The 23,163-nt window shown below is 40.4% G+C and overlaps 1 protein-coding gene across 1 annotated transcript in view; it reads left to right on the forward strand.

Moving 5' to 3' along the window:
• Dnah9 (dynein axonemal heavy chain 9) overlaps positions 1-23,163 on the forward strand; it is a 328,584-nt gene that overhangs the window by 198,494 nt on the left and 106,927 nt on the right. The window contains exons 45-48 of the mRNA XM_076870265.1: positions 456-579; positions 11,295-11,437; positions 12,487-12,648; positions 12,859-13,092. Of these exons, the coding sequence (XP_076726380.1) occupies positions 456-579; positions 11,295-11,437; positions 12,487-12,648; positions 12,859-13,092 (663 nt within the window). The remainder of the gene's footprint in view (positions 1-455; positions 580-11,294; positions 11,438-12,486; positions 12,649-12,858; positions 13,093-23,163) is intronic.

Raw genomic sequence — 23,163 nt, forward strand, 5'->3', positions numbered from 1 at the left:
GGCTGCCAACATGAGATAGCCCCAAGAACAAAATCCTTCTGTCAAGACCAAAAGCAGTTACCTGCCTTCTAGAGCAGGTCATTTGCTTGCATAATAATACAAGTAAAACAGATGAACAGAGAACACCTCCATCCTTTGGAAAGGACCACCTCTCCTATATCCACACAAATCAAAAACTCCAGGAGCTCATTAAGGAGTCCCCACAGTTGTATGAATTAGAGGTCCTCCCTATGTGGTTTTACTCACCCAACTCCATTGGCACTGAGCCTGGGAGTGAGGGAGGCAGATTTTCCTACCTGTCAGTGCAAGGTAGCATTCTCCTTGCCTCCCACTGTCACCTTGCTTTATTTCCAATTAAGATAGATAAGAAAATGGTTCCATTTCTAAAGAGTGGATTGGGGATCTCTTTCAAGAAGGTCCCCTTCTCAGGATTTCTGGTATCGATTTTCCCACAGGTGGACCTGGCTGGCCTGTGTCTGAAAGCTGGGGTGAAGAATCTCAGCACCGTGTTCCTCATGACTGATGCCCAGGTGGCTGACGAGCGGTTCCTGGTGCTCATCAACGATCTCTTGGCATCTGGTAAGAGGTTATTTGCACTCGAGTGTGGAGACAACCACCAAGGTCAGAAATGATGAGTCATAGAAATGAGGGAGAAAATTGATAACAGTGAAGGACTGGGTCATTGAAGCCCTTCCCAGGTTTGGTGCTGGGCCCACTGTCCTGGCTCTTAGATTCTACTTGCATTGCAAATCAGGCAATAATCTTGAGGCTGTCTTACTGGGACAAGATCAGGTTATGGGAAGAAAAGCAGGTAAGAACCTGGGAATCTGCTTAGTCAGAGAAAAGGTGCTATTTCTTCTCTATATTCATCATGAAGAAAAGCTGAAGGTTAGGTATTGGCAGGAAGAAATACAGAGATAATGAATACCCAACACTGGAAAAAATTGGGTTGCCAATGTAATTCACCAAAGATTCAGAACCTGCTGGAAGCAGAAACAGATGTAGAATATTTCCACATCATTTTCCTTAGTTCCTGATGACCTTGACAGGAGTTGTCTAGTGCCCTGTGACACTATCTGTGCAAGATAGGGCTTCAGAGAAAAGCTTGATTCTTGCTGCATTATTGTTCTTATTGATGAGTATATAATTCCCCAAAGTCATATAAATATATATGTACACTTCATACACTCAAATTTACATGAGACAATAGAGTACATAAGAAAATAAAATGCATACATTAAGCATCTATATAAACATGTATATATTTATATCAATTAAAGGGAGAACATATATTCCTGGCTCTTAAACCAAATGCAGCCTCTGTAAAACCACCTCTTCACCAGGGAAAAGAAAACAGCATTCCAAGATGTTCCTGAACAAAATTTCTTCCTTCAGCTTCCCAGAATTTCAAAAGTCCATTTCTCCACAATCCATCCCCTAGATCTATTGAACATTCTTTAGTTTATAAAGTCAATATGGTCCCCAGGTACTTGTGTCCCTCATCTGTCCCAGGCCGTAAGTAACTTATTTCAGGATAGCTCCTAACAATCCATACGAGCTTCACTGCTTCAGAACATAGCCTGCTTCATATTTTGTGGCAATCCACCTCATGCTCTGTCACTGTTGTTCCACGAAGAGCCTCTGGTCCCAGTCCAGACCATGCACTAGCAGGTCTTGTTTCTGAGGAGGGTCTGTGTCCCAGGTTCCTTAGCATGCTGGCTCCCCACACTCATTTCTTCCCCAGACTGTTCTGTTTACATTAGCTTTATATGCAGACATTTTCCTACCAACTCCTGTGCATTTTCTGGAGTTGCAGGTATAGCTTCCTTGCAAGGATTCCATGTCAGAAAGAATCAAGGTTTGCATAGACGTATTAAGGTGGAGATATAGTTAAGATTAGCGCTTTTTTTCCCTCATCATTTTTTTTTTTTTTTGGTGGGGAGAGGTTGGGGGTACTGGATATTTCCCTTCCTAAATACTGCCTTTAACATCTCATCACTGTAGTAGTTAACCTACAATATTATCTCACCTTTTATTATTTTATTAAATAAAACAAACAAACAAAAAGGAATCCAATTGGCCTACCACTCTGAAACTATCCTACAGCCTAGTTTTTAAAACTGCCTAAGAGAGTAAAAGTGTGTTTCCAAAAATGTGTAGCTTTGGAGACGTCAGGCCTGGTGCCAGCCTCGCTCTGTTATTCAGTTGGCACCAATCCAGCCAGATCACCTTCTCCTAAAATAATGCCTGGGACATAGAAGTTGTTAGACTTTTGCCAAATGAAGTTTTAGTCCTCAATTAAGTATCTTTAATTTTTCATCTGGACAACAACTTTTCTCAAGTGCAAATGAATTTCTGAAGCCTTGCCCAGCGAAAACTTAATGAAGTCAGCCTCCTCCAAAGGCATGGAGTTTCCAGCTCACAGTTTCCTTGTAAGGCTTCTATGTCAAAAAGAAGCAAGCTTTGCCTAGACATGTTAAGGTAGAGGTATAGTTAAGATTAGCACATTTTTTTTCTCCTAATCATTTTTGTGGGGAGGAGTACTGGATATTGAACCCAGGGGTGCTTAGCCACTGAGCAATATCTTCAGCCCTTTTTATTTTTATTTTTTTATTTTGAGACAGTCTCACTAAGTTGCTTAGGGCCTTGCTAAGTGGAAGAGGCTGGCTTTGAACTTGCAATCTTCCTGCCTCAGCCTTCTGAGTGGCTAAGATCACAGCCTTGTTTAACTGGACCACTTCAACAGGGAAGACTAGAGCATCTCTTAGTCCTAATTTTACCTATAAATAATTTCCTAATTTACCAATAAATAATTTCTGGCAAGATTGTACTGATTGCTAGGCCAACCAAGGTTGCAGGGACTTCTCAAAATCTCACCATCTTCTTAATTTTTTAATGGGGTTGGGTCATGTAATTACTCCATCCTTGAAAAGCATGATAAATACTAGGAAAGTATACCTTGGGCTCCCTTGACCATAACCCATTACTTCATAGTCATCTATAAATCCTTCCAGGTTGTCTATAAAAGCACAGTTAGGGGCTGGGGATGTGGCTCAAGCAGTAGCGGGCTCGCCTAGCATGCATGGGGCATTAGGTTCGGATGTCAATGATACACCTCTTACAAGCTGGGTGGCCACCCAGGTTACAAGTAGATAAAGCATATCTCTGAGCCATATCCCTTGGATGCCACCATCTTAAATAGGGAACATGCAGATGCTGTGACACTGTGCATTAAATATAGACTCTTGCTGGACCTGAAAAGTTTCATTCTTGCTATGTTCTTATTGGCCTGTTATGATAGACTACGAAAAATGTACATCATCAAAGTCATGTATTTAAGGAACTCTTACAAAAGTTGTTCTCTTGATCCTTGACCCAAGTTTAGCAAGTCCCCATCCTAATTTAGTAAAAGAAAAGAGAATTACCAAGTCCCCCTCTAATTTTCCACCCTTCTAGAAAGTCCGTTCATTTATTGCAGTACCCCTGCCCAATAAGCACTAACTGGCTAAGAAACTAGGAAACTATACCTTATATTTGGACCAATATTCTATTGGTAAATAGAACAGTCTAGTCCAGGTGTGATGTCTCTTCCTATCCTAACTCTGAAAGATTTCATACTTCATTTTACTCTGAAATTTTATGTTTGGAATTTCCTTTCACTTTTCAGAAGTCTTAATTACCTCCCTCTAAAATTAAGATCTGTTTTCCTTGACTTAGGCTAGATCATTTTCCACTTCTTCATTTATTCAACAATCACTTATTAAGCTCCCATGCTCCAGTCACAAGGTCCTATGCTTCTCTGAGAAACAGGTAGCCTCTGTATAGTCTAGGGAAGAGTGTAGAGCCAACTGGGCCCCTTCTGTTCTAAAGTCATAGGCACAGTTCAGTCTCCACCTCTGACCCAGACTGTTCTTTTTATATTTGGCCCAATATCCGGTTGGTATATAGAATGTGAAAAGATTACCTCATCTTCTAGGTTGCCATATTAGTGTTCTACACATATCACATGAAGATGCAGAGTCTGGTAAGATTTGTAATGAACTTGGCATTAGAGGGTTCTCCTGTGAGCAACTGGAACTGGGCTTCCATAGATGAATGAGCCTTCTATGCTGTTGTATAAGCTAACTTCTGACCCAGTTTATCTGAAAGAAAGGAAAAACCCACAAAACTTGGAGCAAAAGGACAGCCAGAAAGCACGCATTGAACCTCTTGAATGTATTCTGTGGACTCATTGGATCTGATCACAAGTAGTGCAACTTTGAACTCACATTCTCCAGATGCAAAAACAGAAATCCCAAGAGGGTGATGCAAAAAGATGCTTAAGTAATCAGCGTTTTGTTTCCTCGTTGTGGTACCCAAGTCCCATACAGGTTCTTCTCGACTTTGTGTGTCTGTGGATTTCCTTACATGGCTAAATTTTCCCTCACTATATCCAAGGCAAAAACAATGGCCACCAGTTTTTCTCCCAAAACATTTCTGAATCCATATCTTCTCTGACTCTGATGTTATCACTTTTTGATTCAACAAGTGCAGGTACTTCTTAACTCATCTCTCTCCTTTGCAGACAATCCCCTGGAATTATACTTTAGACAGGGCTTATCAAAAGTACAATTCCTGTATTAATTCCTAACTGGGTGCAGGATAAAACCCAAGCCCCTTTTGTATCAGGAAATGTCTAACACTGAAGTAGCATATTATGCTGTTTTCTGACATCCTTTTTCATGATGGTCATTTTGAACCTCGTTTCCTTCTCTTTCTTGGTCTGGATTCACTCCTACCCATATTAGAAGACACACTTAAGTGTTATCTCTCTACTGATCCACTGTCACCCCTATGTAAGTCCCCTCTATGTTCCTAAAGCAGTTGATATCATCCTTATATTGAAACAAGATTATAAATTCATGAAAGGCAAAGACTATATTGTGTTGGTTAATTTTATTTTGTTAAATAATTCAGAGATACAAAAACAGAATGATTAAATACCTATCATCCAGTTTAGGAAGTAAAACAAAGCAGGTAAAACTGTAGCCACCTGCAGAGGCTGTATTTTTTTTTTCTTCTTTCATACCTTCTGTGCTCAGCCCGTCTCCTGGACCATAATTAGTGTTCAGGAGGCATTCATTCCTTGAACAAAGGTGTGTAATATCAGGAAAATGACATGCCATCATACATATTACTTACTATCAAGGGACAATAGGCTTTCAGAAGTCTTCCTGCCATGGATAGAGAGGAACAGACATACCGAAATAACTGTCACACTGCTCCCTTGAGACCCAGGAACTATTTTTGAAAACTATCAGAATGTGGTCGGGTTGAAACTCATAAGCAAGTGTAAGACTGGGGTCATGGAGCATCTAACCCTTAGTTTTACCCTTTTAATCACCACGCTTCAGTTAACAGAACTTTGTGAAACTCTCAGGGTCTCTTCTCACTCAAGCAGTTACGTCCTCTGAGGAATCTGAAACTAACACAGAGGAGATGAGCATTCATCTGTTTTGCAAAACATTATTTTAACGACAAAACTATTTTAATGACCACAGAAAACCTGCAAGCACTTGGAGGCAAAAATAGTGTTTCCCAGTTTCAGGCCTCAGGAGGAAAGTTTTCAGATGTCTCAATAGCTTCTGCCTCTGTTCCCATCACAAGTCCACCCCCCCCACCACCAGCAGTTCATCTTCCTGCTTTCGACACGATATGGCACATCACAGAATAAGTGACAGGAATATTGTCAGGAGAAACTGGAGGAACACATCTGAAAATCAGACTTTGCTAGGAATTCAGAGGCATTTATCCCTAGATATTTCATCGAGCAATCCCTTCTTACAGGTTCTTGGGATCCTGTGACAAACACCACCATCCTATGAGCCTGGAAAATCTCAAAATTAACTACATGCTTTCAGCATCTTGGCTCCGGGTAGCTCAGAAGCGGTGGTCAGCAGACATTTCCTACAAAGCATCAGGAAGTGTCAATACTTTAGGTTTTGCAAAGCACACATCTCTGTCACACCAACTCCACTCTGACATTGTAGTGCAAAAATCGCCCCAGATAATACCTAAGAGTCCAGCTGCACACAGTAAAGTTATTTATGGACAATAAAAGGTGAACTTCAAATAACATTCATGTGCCATTCAATATATCCAATTATCAAAAATTATAAAAACCATTCTTTGCTTACAAACCATACAAAAAGGAGGTCGAGAGTCACAGCCTGCTGCATTTGCCTCCTCAGTATCCTGCATCTTTTTTTTAAATAAATGACAGCAGAATGCATTACAATTCTTATTACACATATACAGCACAACTTTTCATACCTCTGGTTGTATACATAGTATATTCACACCAATTTGTGTCTTTATACATGTACTTTGGATAATAATGATCATCACATTCCACCATCATAAATTACCCCATGACCCCTTTCTTCCCCTCCCACCCCTCTGCCCTATCTAGAGTTCGTCTATTCCTCCCATGCTCCCCCTTCCTATCCCACTATGAATCAGCCTCCTTATGTCAGAGAATATATTCAGGATTTGTTTTTTCATAAGGTGAAGGTACTGCTGTTGTAACTTACACAGGTAGGGTGTGGCTAAAGGAAGTAGGTCACTTGTGGCATTCCTTTGGGTTTCTATTTTGTCCCTGGTGAGCCAAGCTCCGGCGCTCTTTCTCCCTCTCTCCCATTCTCTCTCTAGTTCCTGGTTGCCATTGCTCTCCTCCTCTACACCTTCCGCCATGATGCTTTACCTTACCCCAGGCCCACAGCTATGGAGCCAGCCAACCACAGACCGAACCTCTGAAACTGTGAGCCAAAAATAAACTTTTCCTCCTAAAACTGTTCTTGTCATGTCTTTGGATCACAGCAATGAAAAAGCTGATGAAAACACATGATATATAGTGTTTCCAACTTTTTAGCTATGTTACTGCTTCCTTCATTCCTCTCTCCCAATCTCATCTCTTTTATTTGAAGAAACTTATCTCATTCAGGATGAGCCTCTCAACTACCTTTACGCATCTCAGTTTTCGTTTCTTTGTATATTTCTCCCTTTCTCCAATATTACCATTCCACTTCTCCAAGACCAATCCTTCAGACTGAACTAAGAACCTACCCCCTGTAGTTCCTAATTCAAAATTTTGTTCTAATCCATCTCTTCTTTAGGAAAAGTCTTGTCTTTCAAACATGACCAAGTCTCTCCCTCCAAAAGAAAATTGTAAATCACCTTTCTCTCGCTTGAAATGCAAGTAACAATCACAGAGTATTTCCCCAGACTAAATTCTTAAAAGTATAAAACTCACTCCTTTCCCATTCTCACCACCCATGTTGACTTTTTTTCCCTTGTTTTTCTATAATTTCTTTACAAGGTATTTTGGGAGCTCAAAATGTAATAAAACAAAACACCCATGCAATTATGAACAATGTTGCAAAATAGAAACCTGTGCAGTTTGCCAGAGTTGCTTTAAATAGATACTCAGAAACTAGATCACTAGATTGCCTTGTACCTGCATTTCAACATTGCTAAATAAAATGTCAAATTATTTTCTAGTGTAGTTATGCAAATTTAGTTTCTGGTGCATGAATACTTGTTTCCTTCCAACCTCACCAATATTTGGTTTATCTGACGTGTTAATTTTTGTCAATAGGAATGAAAGGAAATCTCACTCGTTCTTTTTCCCTTTTTTGCTAGTGACACTGAGCATCTTTTTGAGTGTTCTTTGGCCATTCCTGTTCCTCTTCTGTGAGTTGCCTATTTATAGAATTGGTCCTTTGGCTCTTGGACTCTCTTATAGATTCATAGGGTCACATAGAGCATGGAAGGGTGGTGTCTTTGTCTCATGAATTTGAGGAATGAAATCCATGGACACAAGGGTGAGAGCAAAGTAACAGGATTTATTGAAGTAAGAAAGAAAAAAAGAGCTCCCAAAGAGGAGAGGCCCCAAGAGAAGGATGCCAACAGGTGTCTATGGTCTAGGTGTTTTTAAAAGGTATATCTGATAACCCAGTGCAAGTGATTGGTAGAGTCAGGGATGCCAGCATGGACCAATCAAACGCTTTAAAGCTTTAAGCTGAATAAGCCAATCATAAGTGCATAATTTCAATCTCTTATTTACATAATTAGGGGACAGTTCCAACCTTGTGGTTTGACACATTAGGGAGAAGAAGACTCTTCAGGTAAGGGTCTACTTTGTGATCAAATGTTGCTAGGGGTAGGGACAAAGGTGACTAAAGAGGGGCTGCTCTGGTTGAAGCTGTGAGGAACAGAATTAGGAATTCTAAGTCAGTCCCCCAGACCTGAGGTTTCCCTTCAGGTTGGCATGATGCCCCCTCCCCTCCTTACCTTCTCCAAGGCCCTTATCCTGGCTGTCGATGGAAGACCTATCTCCCTGCCTCAATAGGAGTTCTGTAGATGCTTTGGATACTCACCCTTTTCTTATAATATGGGTTGTTAGTATCTTTTCAAAGTCTATGTCTGACCTTTATCATACCAATTTCTGATGTTATAAAAGTTAATGTTATTTTTTAATGCTTTGTGCTTTTCAGGATCTATTTCAGAAATTTTTTCCTAACCCAATGCCATAAAAATAATTGCCTGTGTTTTAATTCTTTAATCATATGGGTTTTACTTTTCATATTTATATCTTTAATTCACCTTGAATTTATTTTCATAGAGTGATCTAATTGCATTTGCTATACTAATATTGAATTATCTTAGCTTTCCTTATTTGTTCTCTATACCTTTGTATCCTGATTTTGTACATCAATTTCCTGTTCATATCTGTATGTGTTTCTAGGTGGTACACATTCATTGTAATCGTTTAGCCCAGTACTAACTTCACATTGCTTCAAAAAATGTATCTTTATAAAGAAATTTGATTTCTGGCATAGCAAATCCCTCCTTCTGGTTATTCCAAAAGAATGTCATTTTTTATCAAGTTTTATTATTTTTTATTTTTTTAGTATCTTTTTCCATATTTTATTGGTGCATTATAATTTTCATAGTATCAGGACTCATTGTTACATGTTACATATTACCTTTTTACCTCCATTATTACATAATAATGGGATTCATTGTTACATGCTTATGATACAGCAATGTAATTTGGACCCCATCCTTCCCCAGTATTTCCTCCCGTTGTCCCTCCCCCTACCCTTTACTCTTTCGTGTACATTTTAGAATATGCTTAACAAGGTCAAAACACAAACCCATTTGATTTTTTTATTGGAATTGTATCTTTGTAATAGTGTTACTACCACATCAATCCCCATGAACACAGTGTTTCTCTCCACTTATTAAGGGTTTCATTTTTTCCATTCAGTAGTATGTTGTGATTTTTACATTAAGATCTTGCTCATCATTTTACGTATTTATTACTTAGCTGCCTATAATGTTTGCTGGTATTCTAAATAACTTTTAAATTGCCTTTTGTTTTTTACTAGAGAACAAAAATGCAATTTAATTTCCAATATTGATTTTGTATCCAGTAAGCTTGTTTTGAACATTCTTATGAGTTCTGATTATTTATATGGATATTCTCTTAGGTTTTCTATGTATAAAATTAGATTTCAAACAATAATAGTTTTATTACTTTCTTCACTCTCCTTATACATCTTCCTTCTTTTTCTCAACTTTGTGCAGTTTAAGACCTCCTATATAATGTTAAACAGAAAACAAGATAGTGATTGTATTTGTCTTGTTCTTGATTTAAAAGGGAATGTTAAGTATTTTACTACTAGGATGTTTGTTTGGGGCTGGGATTGATATCTATTATCAAATTAAGAGAAATATCTTTATTTCTAGTTTTCCAACAGTGTTTTAGAAATCCTATGTATCTATTTCAGTAGTTACACAGTTTTACTTCCTTAATCTATTAACAGTGAACTATTTCATAAATTTTTTTTAATATTTGCTAACTTCACATTTCCAGGATAAGCTGGACTTAGTCACCATTTATTGACTTTTATACAATAGTTAGAATTTCTTAAATTTTTATTTATCAGTGAGATCGAGCATATAATTTTATTCTCATATGCTACCTCATTAATACAGTGTTTTATTTAATTTTCAGAATTTTGCCCATCTGGTAAAAAATGATAATCAGGGTTGTCTCCATGTACATTTCTATTATTATGAGGCTGAGTGTCTGTTCATGTTTGACATCCTAATTTGTATAAGCTTAAAAGTAACTAAGCAGTTTGGATATGCATTTCTATGGTTACAAGTAAGGTTAGACCTCTATTCATATGTTCAAGAGACATTTTCATTTCCTTTACCGTAAACTCCCTTTCCATATTCTTCATTCTATCATTCTATTGATTTTCTGATCTTTTATTTGTAGACAATTTTTTTACATATTAAAGAGATTGATCATTTGACAATAATCTAAATTAACATATTTTCTTAATTTTTCCTCGTATTTTTCTTAATTTTTCCTCTGTAGTTGTTGTTATTCTTTGCCTATGGTATTTCAACCATGAATTTTTAAAAAAAAATTTTGTGTTGCCAAATGTATCAAATTTTATGCATCAAATTTATCTTTCTGCTAAAATAAATTACTTGAGTTATAATTAGAAAGTCCTTCCCCACTCAGAGGTTATGAGAATATTTTCTTTTTTGTTTTTATGGGGATTTTTTTTTCCTGATAGTTAAATCAATGACCCATTTAAATTTACCTTAGCATACAATGTAAAATAAGAACCCAACCATGATTTTTTTAGTTCTTAATACTACATATTGAATTATTAAATAGTTCATCTTTTCCCCATGGATTTTAGGTATCATATTTATTTTATTCCAAATTCCATGAAACCACTACTGCTTTCTCCCCCTCCTTTCTTATAGAAAATGATAGTTCTCTCTTCTGAAATATAAGGATTTGCAATATATGTTTCTTATGGCTCTTTTCACCCACTATCTTAAAACTAAATAAATTTTACATCTCCAGGTAAATGTTAAGCTCTTTAAGAACAAAATTTCCAGAAGGGCCAACAATACAGTAATTATTAAATAAGTGTTTTACGTGAAAGAAGAAAAGCCTATTGAAATGCTACCAATTGTCAATGCCAGGACAGTGCCCTATACCAGTGCCAATGCCCTCCTCCTCCCTGCCCCATCCATTGCTAGACACTCTCCTATCCTGGGTCTAGTGCATTCATAGTGTCTCTCCAGCTCACCAGCAAGAGAGGTGGAACCTGGTGTAAACACCAAGAGACCCGTGCTCCAAGGTAAGATAACCATCCATGTCTGATTGCATCATTTAGCAAGATGCCAAAGCTGCCCATCCGCCCTCTGTTTATTCCCAGGAGAGATCCCAGATCTCTACTCGGATGATGAAGTTGAGAACATCATAAACAACGTGCGGAATGAAGTCAGGAGCCAAGGTCTGGTTGACAACAGGGACAACTGCTGGAAGTTCTTCATAGATCGAGTCCGACGGCAGCTGAAGGTAAAGAAAGATTGACCCACGGGGTAGACAGGGACCAGAAATGGTTCATGGGAGTCTACTGATATTTTTGGACATGGCCATCCTTACTGATTTTCTTGAGGGTAGGGGTGAGAGCTCAATGCCCTTGTCAGCCTGAGCACCACTGGAAAGATGACTTTCTCATCTGCTTTGTGGACCGTGCCCTCTCTTAATTTCTTGACCTCTTGCTAGGAAAGCTGGCTAGAGTGTATGGATGTGGTCTCTGCTAGATGTGCTTCACAGTTCCCTGGAAGATCAGGAACACAAAGCCATGTCTGCTTCTCCCCCCACCTCATTTTTTTTATTGATACATTATAGTTATACAGATGGATGGGACCTTTTGTTACATATTCTCACATACACACAACATAACGATATAATTTGGCCAATATCCTTCCCCAGCATTTCTTCCGTGCCTCCTCATTCTCCTCCCTGTGGTCTATTTTCTCTATTGATCTCCCTTCAATTTTTAGGAGATCTACCCTCACCTTCATTTCCTTTTCCTCTCTAGCTTCCATATATGGGAGAAAACATACGACCCTAACCTTCTGAGTTTGACTTATTTTGCTTCACACGACGGTCTCTGGTTCCATCCATTTTCCTGAAGATGCCATAATTTCATTTTTATTTATGGCTGAATAAAACTCCCATATATATATTTACATTTTCTTCATTCATTCACCCTTTGATAGACACCTAGGCTGGCTCCACAGTCTATCTACTGCAAAGCGTGCTGCTGTTGACTATGTATGTGTCAATGGAATAAGGTGGCTTTAATTCTTCAGGGTAACTACAGAGGAGTGGTATGGCTGGGTCAGATGGCAGTTCCATGCCCAGTCTTTTAAGGAGCCTGAATACTGATTTCCATAGCGGTTGTACTAACTTACGATTCCACTGAGGATATAGAAGTGTCCCTCTTTCTCCAGCATTTATTATTGCTTGTCTTTTTGACGACTGCCATTCTGTCATGTCTCCTTCTCTGTGTTTCTCTGGTACCTTTCTTTGCTCTCTCCATCCTTCTGACTTCTCAGGTGACTCTCTGTTTCTCCCCCGTGGGGAACAAGCTGAGGGTCCGCAGCAGGAAGTTCCCGGCCATTGTGAACTGCACAGCCATCGACTGGTTCCATGAGTGGCCTCAGCAAGCCCTGGAGTCTGTCAGCCTCCGCTTCTTGCAGGACACGGAGACCATTGAGGTGAGAGGGGGGAAAGGAGACACTCCTCCATGTCCTCCTCACCTCAGGGCACAGAGGATTTCGCATCCAGAGGTCAGGGTTAAAGTTCAAGCTCAGCTAGAATGAAACTGGGACACAGTTTTTCCATGTGGTGAAGGAAGATCTGGGGTGGGCTGTCACCTTCGAGCTTCATGGCAAAATGATCTCCTTATTCCTGCTGTGTGATTTTAGCCCACAGTCAAGCAATCAATCAGCAAGTTCATGGCCTTCGTCCACGCGAGCGTCAACCAAACCTCCAAGTCTTATCTGAGCAATGAGCAGCGTTACAACTACACAACTCCCAAATCCTTCCTGGAGTTCATCAGACTCTACCAGAGCTTGTTGTGCAGGAACGGAAAGGAGCTAAAGTCTAAAATGGAGCGACTCGAGAATGGGCTTCTGAAGCTTCATAGCACCTCTGCCCAGGTGAGTCATGCCCTTCTCTCCTGCCTGCAGAGGACTTAGAGGAATAGAAATGGCCCCAAACCAGCACAATGGAGGGACTGCAATCAAGATATGGGAAACATTTATGATTTTCCAGGAATCTGCGGCAGAAACAGTGCCAAATGTTAAGGCTGACCTCCCCCAACAGAGATACATGTCCTTACTTTCATATCAGGTCTGCCCCCCTCTGATGCTGGCATCCCCTGAGCCACCTCTTCTCTTTTCCCTCTTTGCAATCTTCTTTTCCTCCACTTTCCTTTTCTCTCCAATTCACTTTCCTCCTGCCTTAGTCTGTCTTGTGTTCTATAGCAAGATACCTGAGGCAGTGTGTTTTATAAAGATAAGAGGTTTATTTGGCTAACAATTCTGAATATTCAAGTTCATGGCACCAGCATCTTACAGTGGTTGGTGGGAGCATATATAGAAGAGGTGTGTGGTGCCTACAGAAGAGGAGATCAGGACTGATGCCAGGTACCCTTATGACAACTCATTCTCATGTGAATTGATCCAGTCCCATGAAATCAAACCTACTCCTGAAAGATGGCATTAACCCTTTCATGAGGGTGGAGTCCCTGTCACCTAGTTGCCGTCTACCAGGCCTCACCTCTCAATGATTCCATCACCACACCAGGGACATGGCTTCCAGAACATGAACCTTTGAAAGAAAAATCCACACACAAACCGTAGCACCTTCCATTGAATGGTGGAGAAAGCAGTTTCGGGGCCATAAGAGTTTTGATTCTTTTCTTCCTGTGTTATCTGTCAAAGAGCCGTTGGGACCCACTTCTTAACTTCTGCCTCATTTCAGGCTTTCTTCTGATGTTTCCAAGTTGCTGGCCACCCTAAGAAGGCCCTGTCCTCCGGCCCTTGTTAGATTTTTCTACGTAACTCTTGAAAATGGAACAGGTCTATTTCAACCTGCTCTTCTGCCCTTGAGAATCGGGGACCGCTCTGGCACCAGCTCTGCCCCTGCCTTGGCTCCCTGAGGATCACTGCTCAATTGATGGCCCCTTTCTCTTCTCTGCTTACCAGTAGCAGAGACGACCCTCGTTCGGGTGATGAAATCGTGATCAACTTAGTTCCTAGAGGTCACATGTTCCTGTGGATGTCTAAGCCTTTTTTTTTTTTTTTTTTTTTTTGGTCTCAGAATTTTGCCTTTGGGGGCTGAGGTTGTAGCTCAACGGTAGAGCACTTGCCTAGCACGTGTAAGGCACTGAGTTTGATTCTCGGCAAATAAATAAATAAATAAATGTCTGTTGACAATTAAAAATATTTTTTTAAAAAATATGATTTTGTCTTTGGAATTCCTCTTTTGACTTGCCTCTCCTCTCCACTTCAGTTTCTTTATTTTGTTCCACATTTTTTGTGCATTATAGTTATATGCACTGATGAGATTTGTTGCTACATATTTGTACATGGCGCACAATAACAATATAACCATATAATGTGTCCAGTTCACTTCCCAGTACTTCCAACCCCCCCCCCTTGGTCCTTTTCTTCTACTGATTTTTCTTTGATTTTTTTTTTAAGAGATCCACCCCCATCTTTCTTTCCTTTCTCCTTGCTAGCTTCCACAGATGAGAGGAAAACATGCAACCCTTGACCTTCTGAGTTTGGCTTATTTTACTTGACATAATGGTCTCGAGTTCCATCCATTTCTCTGAAAAATGACATCATTTTATTTTTCTTTATGGTTGAATAAAACTCTATTGTGTGTATATATAGTACATTTTTCTTTTTCCATTCATCTGTTGATGGACACCTAGGGTGGTTCCATAGTTTGGCTGTTGTGAATTGTACTGCTATAAACATGGGTGTGCGGGTATCTCTATAGGATAATGACTAATTCTTCAGGGGAAACACCGAGGAGTGGTACGGCTAGGTCATGTGGTGGTTCCAGGCCTAGCCTTTTGAGAAGCCTCCATACCGATCTTCATCTACTTCAGCTTCTTGATTCAGAAACATAATCTGTCTAAAGGATCTGAGTTTATTTGGCAGGGTGAAGTGGGCCCTTGTGATCCCCACACCGTCTGGGACTGAGGAAAGCCCTCTTCTGTCATCTGACTTTGTCCATCTGGTCTGGTCTCTCCTCTCGGAGCACTGGCTTGCTGAATGATTTCCCTGATCCCTTTATCCATTATGTTCTTGCTCATTATTTCTATCCCTTTGGCCTTTTTCTTTGTGTTCTAGGGCAGCTTTTCAAGTTTATCTTACAACAATACTGATTTAACGGTCTGCGATGCTACTCTGCTTCCTGTACTTTGCAATGAAGACTTTCATCATTTCATTGCATTTTTAATTTCCTAACAGCTCTTCCACATCTCATCCTTTCTGCTTTTCGGTAAAAAGCAAATGGTATACCCTATTGCCTTTTAATTTCTCTTTTCCTGAAACTCTTTCACCGAACCATTCTACGGATGACGCCAAACGGTTTCCACCGTATTGTTTTCTAGGTCTGATAATGGACCATTTTCAAAGTGGTGTCGATTTTCCATCTTCTAGACGTTATTGCTTTCTTCCTCTGTTCTGTAGTGTTGTACAGATAATTTTTTTTTCTTTATTTACCTTCAGGCAAGGTGAGATCATTTCAAATTCAATGTCCAACAGCAAATGACATATGCAAATTACCCTACGTTACTACTCCCTTTCCACTTGTGTCATGACCACAAAAGCAATTTACCGGATTGTTCATCTTTGCTATGGAAAGGCAGCATTTTTTTTTTTTTTTTTTTAGAGAGAGAGAGAGAGAGGTAGAGAGAGAATTTTAATATTTATTTTTTAGTTATTGGCGGGCACAACATCTTTGTTTGTATGTGGTGCTGAGGATCCAACCCGGGCCACACGCATGCCAGGCGAGCGCGCTACCACTTGAGCCACATCCCCAGCCCTGGAAAGGCAGCATCTTGTCCATCAGTCACCTTCTGTTCCTCTCAGTCTCTGAATTTATGGAACACAATTCTAGAATGTAGTACTATCAGATTCTTTCAACATCTCCCACCTCTTCCCCTTCCTTTGTTTCCTCATTCCTTCAATGCTCCTAGAACATTCTACATTTCTACCAGCCATTCCCTGCTCTACTTCCTGCCCATTTATCCTCTAGGAATTGCTGGTTGGTTGTGTAAAGAATGGCGGCCAGGGAGCAAGGGACAGGAGACACTCTGACCCTCTCTAGAGCGGTAATCTATTTTGTGCAGATGCACGGTCCTTGAGCAGACAATGATGAAGGCACACAGGTCTGTGTTCCTGTTTTAGGTGACCTCTATTTAATAAGAAGAAGACTGGTGATATTGTTAGGTGAATCCAGCTCTATTCTCCCATGTCCTGGCATTAAGTTCAGGCCATCTTTTCCATCTGTATTTTCCACTTTAATGAATGATACTTCTGGCTACCCAGTTACCTAGGCCAGAAACCTGGGAATTATCCCAGACTCTGTCACTTAAACATTTAAGAATGAACGAGTCTTAGCCAGGCACAGTGACACACACCTGTAATCCCTGCAGCTCAGGAGGCTGACACAAGTTCAAAACCAGCTGTCAGCTTATGAAACTTAGTGAGGCCTTAAGTAACCTAGTGAGACCCTATCTCAAAATAAAGAATAAAAATGGCTGTGACTCAGTGGTAAAGCATCCTGTGTTCAAACCCCAGTATCAAAAAATCAAAAAAGAAAACAAAAAGTCCTATGTGTTTCTAAAGATCTCTGAAATATGCCCATCCTTCTGTATCCCTATTTTCAATGTCTTCATTTAGACACTTATTAATAGGATTATTTCAATAGGCCGAACACTCAGTCTCTCCCTGACTCCAAACCTGCCTTACCCACGACTTGTGGCATCCTCCACGCAGGACAAAATCCTTGGGATCATCCTTGATGCTTCTTATTGCTCTTTTCTCTTGTATGCACACTTAAACCATAAGAAGTTTGGGGGCTGTAACTTCAAAGTACACCCCCAAATCTCTGCACCCACCCCCTCACTGTCGGAGCCACTGACCCTATTTTACCTGGGTAGCTATAATACCCTTCAAACTCATGGATCTGCTCCTACTTTGGTCCCTCTATAGTCTATCGTCAAGTTGAGCAGGCAGAGTTGATTAATTTAACACATAAATGAGACCATGTCATGCGTTTATGTAAAACCTAATGCTAATTCCCACTCCTCCAGGGGACCGAGCTCCTCTCTAGCTGTGACTCTACCTGTGACTCTCAGACCTCATCTATCACCCCGTACCTGTGACCTCTGTCTCTATCAGACTTTCCCTTTGCTCTCTGCTCAGACACTAGGCCTTAGCACTGGCCTTATCCCTCTCCCTGGACATCTCCCTCTAACATCACCAAGGCTCAGTTCTTTGCCCAATGCCACCTCTTCAATGAGTCCTATCCCGATGACCTCATTTTAAATCACAGCCCTTCCCTTAGTTCCCTTGCTATAGCACACACCCCCATCTAACATAATCTATCATGGACTCCATGAGTTGCATTTATTGTTTGTTATCTATCTCCATCCTTTGGCTCTAGGGTCTGTAATGACAAGATCCTTGTCTGTTCTGTTCACCCATATATCCCAGTGCCTAAGAGTGCCCGCACAGAGGGAGCACTCATTTTACATTTGTTGAACAAATGAATGAGCAGTGCTGTTGATCAGTGCTACCTTTATATATTGTTCCATCCTTTCCCTCCTCCACACTGGACTCTGGAGTTCATAGGTGCTCTTTGCGACTCCCCCAAAACTCCTTTCCTTGTGCCTTCACCTTGTCACCTCATCCCTGCCAAGACCTAAACCATTTGCTACCCACCCACCCCCCATCTCTTTCTAATCTCCAAGTCATTATGAATTTCCTTCTCTGAGGTTTCTTCCTTGACTTCTCTTTCTTCTGCATATATCATACTATGCTGTTATCAGTTCTTCAAAGAAAAACAGCAGGATCCATTTATGTTCTATCTCAGAGACCAGCACATAGCAGGTGTTCTGTTAAGTTAGTAGCTAAATAGGTAGGTCATAGGATGATGGCTGGATAAACAAATTAGCAAATGTGCAGCCCTCAAATCGCCTACAAGTGCAGAGTGGGGGTGGAAGGTGGTTTGGGGCAGTAATGTACTCATGGAATAGATTCCATAAATGCCTATTGATGGTTATAATGATGATTCTTCTAGTTAAAAATGGCATTTGGGGTTCCTAACTCTGGAGTAAACTATTCATCTGTAACTGTTTCTATGGTAGAAAGAGACTAATGTGTACTATCATAACTAACATAAGGATAATGACTTGAATCATATTGTCATTAGACTCCTGTTGCCTGACTATGACAGTTCCAATACTTATAACCTAGTGGGAGCAGGCTAAATGGCTCAGGATATAATTTTATTTAGCCATCTTAGTTGTAGCCAAAGTAGTAATGTTTGTGATCCGAGTGACAAAAATCAACCATTTGTGATAATCTAAAGCTTATTATCTTTAGCCTTACAGTTCATACTTAAGAGTTGATCACAAATGTAGCTTCCGATTCAACATAACTGAATTTGACTTAGTTCTTCGTCATCTTGATTCTTGAAGAGCAGAAATCTTGCATTTCAGTATGAGTAGTCATTTCAGGAGCTGTGGCTTGGGTATGTTTGGGGGTTTCCCAAGGGCTCATATGTAGAGGCTTTGTCTTCATCCTGGTGGTGCTGAGGTAGTGGAAACTTTAGAGGTGGGGGTCTAATACAAGGTAATTAGGTCCTGGGGTCACTAGCCCTGGAAAGGATGAATGGTCTTGCAGAGTTACTTAGCTTCAGAAAGAGTGAATTGTTATAAAGTGAAGCCATTGCATATATTTAGCCTCTTCTACACACAGCCACTTTGCTTTCCACTTTTCTGCCATCTTGTGATGAAGCTAGGGCACCCTCAACACCAGAACATTGATGCATACTGTTTGGACCCTTCAGCCACCAGAATTCGTGAGCCAAATAAACCTCTTTGTTTTATAAGTTATCCAGCATCAAGTATCTTCTTACGCTATTGGAATAGGTTAAAAACTTAGTTCTTGGAGGGCAGTCAGTTCACAGTTCAAACTCTACCTCAAAGTGTTTTCCTGTCAAGGATCTTTGTACCTTCTCCTCTCTGTGGTAGTGTGAGGTTTCAAGAAGCAACTGATAAACATCATGGTGTGATTCACCAGATTTCACTGGCTCTCATGAAGGTAGGCTGGCCCTGGAGGGTCCTTAGGTATCATCTTCTTCTGTCTTTGCATCAACTTTAACTTCAGGCTTCATGGTTGGTGCAAATTGTGGTCTGTTTCCTGGCATGTTCAGAGCCCTCAACCTGACTTGGGTGCCTTTGTCCCTCCCTGGCACTGTCCAGAAACCACTGGGATCATCATTTCTATATAAAATTCAGGCATATTCATGAGGAAGAGGAGACTGTTGGTTGAAGAAATGTTCACAAAAGGCCTAAAGGCTATTGCCAATTCCCTGCATATAGGATTTAACTCACACGTCTGTTAATCTGAATGCTTTTTCTTAAATTCAATTTTTTTGATTGACACATGATATTTGTACATATTTATGCGGTATAATATAGTGTTGTGATCCATGTAAATTAAATTCAGCTTATCTTGGGGTTCTCAAATAATCTCATGCCACCAAATTTACCTGAAGTTAGTGATTTATTAATTCATGATGTTTTTGTCTGGATTTTTTTTTGGGGGGGTGCAAGTGAAAGAATTCAAAATTCATTTAGCAAGAAAGAAAAATACAAAAATGAAAGGAAGAAAGGAAAGATAGGAAAGAACAGGAGCAGAGGGAAAGAAGAAAGAGAAAACCTTAAGAACACATGAAATAGTTATCAGGACTCTTGATGACAACAAAATTTACCTTAAGTTGGTCTAGACCAAACAATTCACTTCATTGTTGACCTGCTTAAATAAAAGCAGGTAACTTCTTTTAAACTACTAAAAAGTCAAATACAGAGGTTAATTTGGACAGAGCTGAAACTAGTTTGTTGTAACATGTCCTGTTCAACAAATCAGTCCTCCCCAGCAATCATAAGGTCTTGGGAAGGGCACGTTTTTCAAAATGAAAATTCAACTATATTTCCAGAATAGGATGCAAAGTTTTTATCAGACCCGTCAACGTAGCAGAGATGGAAGGAAAAAAAAACACATGTACCCAAGAGAAACTTCCTTGAAATCCCAATTCATATCAGGAAGTGTTGAGTGACTACAGAGACACAGAATAAGCAGAAGAATTCTCTAGACTGCCAATCCATAGGGCACTATTCATTGCTGCTAATCACCCTGCTTCCTCTTCTTTGGCAAATGGTGATATTTTCCCTCCCTCCCCAAACATCCAGAGGAGCCAGCAGGATTTTCCACCCTGGGCAATGTGGGTAGTCATGTGTGCCTTTGACACCCCCTGCTCAGCTCCTCTGATTTCTCCTCACATCATTACCAAGGTGGCTGGAGTTCTGGGGGGAAAGTTCCCGAGCAGCTTGATCTCTCTGTCATTATTGATCCTTGAAGAAGGGGCCACCCGCAACACCCATGTTGTCACCCGTCTTTGCCAAAATTCCCCCATTTTCCACTCATGTTCCCAATTCATGGGGGCCAACAGGACTGAGGGAAAGGGTCTCTCCTATGATCAGGGCACTGTCCCTCTTAATCTTCCCATCCAGGTTTGGAGGTGTCTAAATAAGGTGGAAATCCAAAGTGTGACTCAGGTGTTTTGAATAAAGAAGGAAAAGGAGTCAAAAAAGACTTAAAGTAATCTGTTCCAATTCCCTATTCTATTGCAAAAGAATCATAAAACTAATCTGAGTTCTGCCTTCTCTGATTTTCAGGGGAGTGGCCTAATTCTGACTGGCAGGACCCTCATGTTGCCCCATGTCATAGCTGAAGGTCTATTAAGCTCCCATTCACAGGGCAGGGGATTATTTACCTTGGGGCTGAGGTCACAAGCCATATCTGCAATCAACAAAACAAAACAACAATAACCAAAAAAAAAAAAAAAACCACTTCAATTTTCTCAAATCTCCCAAGATTTAAAAAGGAACAAAAAGTTACTGGTGTGTTTGCTGACTGGAGTGATTATGCAACTCAATCATTTTGATTTACAATTGCATCTTTGTCCTTGTAGAAATAACTCTCTGCAGCTGAACAACGGGAGATGGAAACAGATTAACCTTCCAACATGTGAATATAAGAGGAGTTCTAGGGTGCAAGCCTCTATTTGAGGTTAACACAAAGTCTCCGGTTTCCATGAATACACAAAATTAAAGAGCATTCTTTTTTTTTCCCCCTTTCCTTTTCTTTCCTTTTGATCTGCCATGAAAAGGGAATTATCAGTGGTGTCTAAGCCTCAGTTTTATATTCGCCCTGATTATTTTGCATCATAAAGCCTTTGAATCTGTTTGACGTATTCCAGGAGCTCTGAATCTTTGGTTGTTGTGTGCAATAGGCCGCAGGAAAAAAATAAAGGCAAGAGGTCATTCTGGAATGGAAAGTTTATGAGCCATATTGCAAATACAAATAGCTTTTCGACTTTCAAGAAATAAACAGGTCTGTGTCTTCCCTGTGCATCTGAAAAAGGCCGTTACACTCCATCAGTGATTCTCAAACCTACATGGACATCAGAGTCAACCGCAGGGCCTGTAAAACACAGATTGCCTTGCCTCACCTCCAGAATTTCTGGCTCAGTAGGTCTGGAATAGGGCCTAGGGGTTTGCATGACTAATAAATTCCTATGTAAAGCTGATGCTAGTCCAGGAAGCAACATTATGAAAACCACTGCACTGCTGATTTTGAGTGTAAACAGAAGACCATTCCTCTCTTCCCAGCTCATGAGATAAATAGATGGTTTGCCAGCACTGATGTTCCCATCACTTCATCATATGCCTCCAAATGACATTTGACTTCAGAGGCTGGATAGGGGAATCGGGTGGCCTGGACCACCGGAGTTCTTGCTATCACATTATTTTAACCTGGTCATCTATTTCTATTGAGGATTGTGGAAATTAATGAAGACCAACCAGGAGAAGTATCCAAGCTATTTAGGGAGAGCTTGCTACAGGCCAGGGAATCTGCCACCATCACTGGTATTTAGCAGAGAGCCAAAACCAGGCAGAGAAGTGGAAGAGCTTGATGATGAGGAAGGAGAAGGATGTCCAGTGCACACTGAGAGCAGGCCAGGGAAGGGACAGGTGGGTTCACTAGAAGTAGGCATCCTATATAACTGGTCAGGGAGATGTGTTGGGGGTTTTGTTGTTGTTGTTGATGTTGTTGTTGTTGTTGTTTTGTTTTGTTTTGATTGGCCCTACATTGGAATAAGAGACAAAAATGAAGGAAGTTGGAGCCAGGCACAGTGGTGCACACCTGTAATCCCAGTGGCTCAGGAGGCTGAGGCAGGAGGATCTTCAGTTCAAAGCCAGCTTCAGCAACAGCGAGGCGCTAAGCAACTCAGTGAGACCCTGTCTCTAAATAAAATACAAAATAGGGATGGAGATGTGGCTCAGTGGGCGAGTGCCCCTGAGTTCAAAAAAAGAAAAAAAAAATGAAGGCAGTCATCCATTATTAATCAAGTCCTAGCCATTTGAGGCTGATTGTTCTAGGGTTATTGTAAGTCTTCCTGAAGGTTGTGGGTCAGAGTTCTGTTTTTTATATACAGTCTTGCCATTGTTCATCTGTATATTTAGTCTCTCAGACAACACCATAGACATCCTCCTTTTTGTATATCCTAGGAAAATCCCACATTGGTTAGTTTTTTATGTAAATTTTTTAATTTATGTATGACAGCAGAATGTATTACAATCCTTATTACACATATAGAGCACAATTTTTCATATCTCTTGTTGTATACATAGTATATTCATACCAGTTCATGTCTTTATACATATACTTTGGATAATAATGATCATCACATTCCACCATCATTAATTACCCATGCCCCCTTCCTTCCCCTCCCACCCCTCTGAACTCTCTAGAGTTCATCTATTCCTCCCATGCTCCCCCCCTCCCTACCCCACTATGAACAGCCTCCTTATATCAGAGAAAACATTCAGCATTTGGTTTTTTGGGATTGGCTAA

The sequence above is a fragment of the Callospermophilus lateralis genome, chromosome 11, assembly GCF_048772815.1.
Source record: "Callospermophilus lateralis isolate mCalLat2 chromosome 11, mCalLat2.hap1, whole genome shotgun sequence".
In the NCBI taxonomy this organism is placed as follows: domain Eukaryota; kingdom Metazoa; phylum Chordata; class Mammalia; order Rodentia; family Sciuridae; genus Callospermophilus; species Callospermophilus lateralis.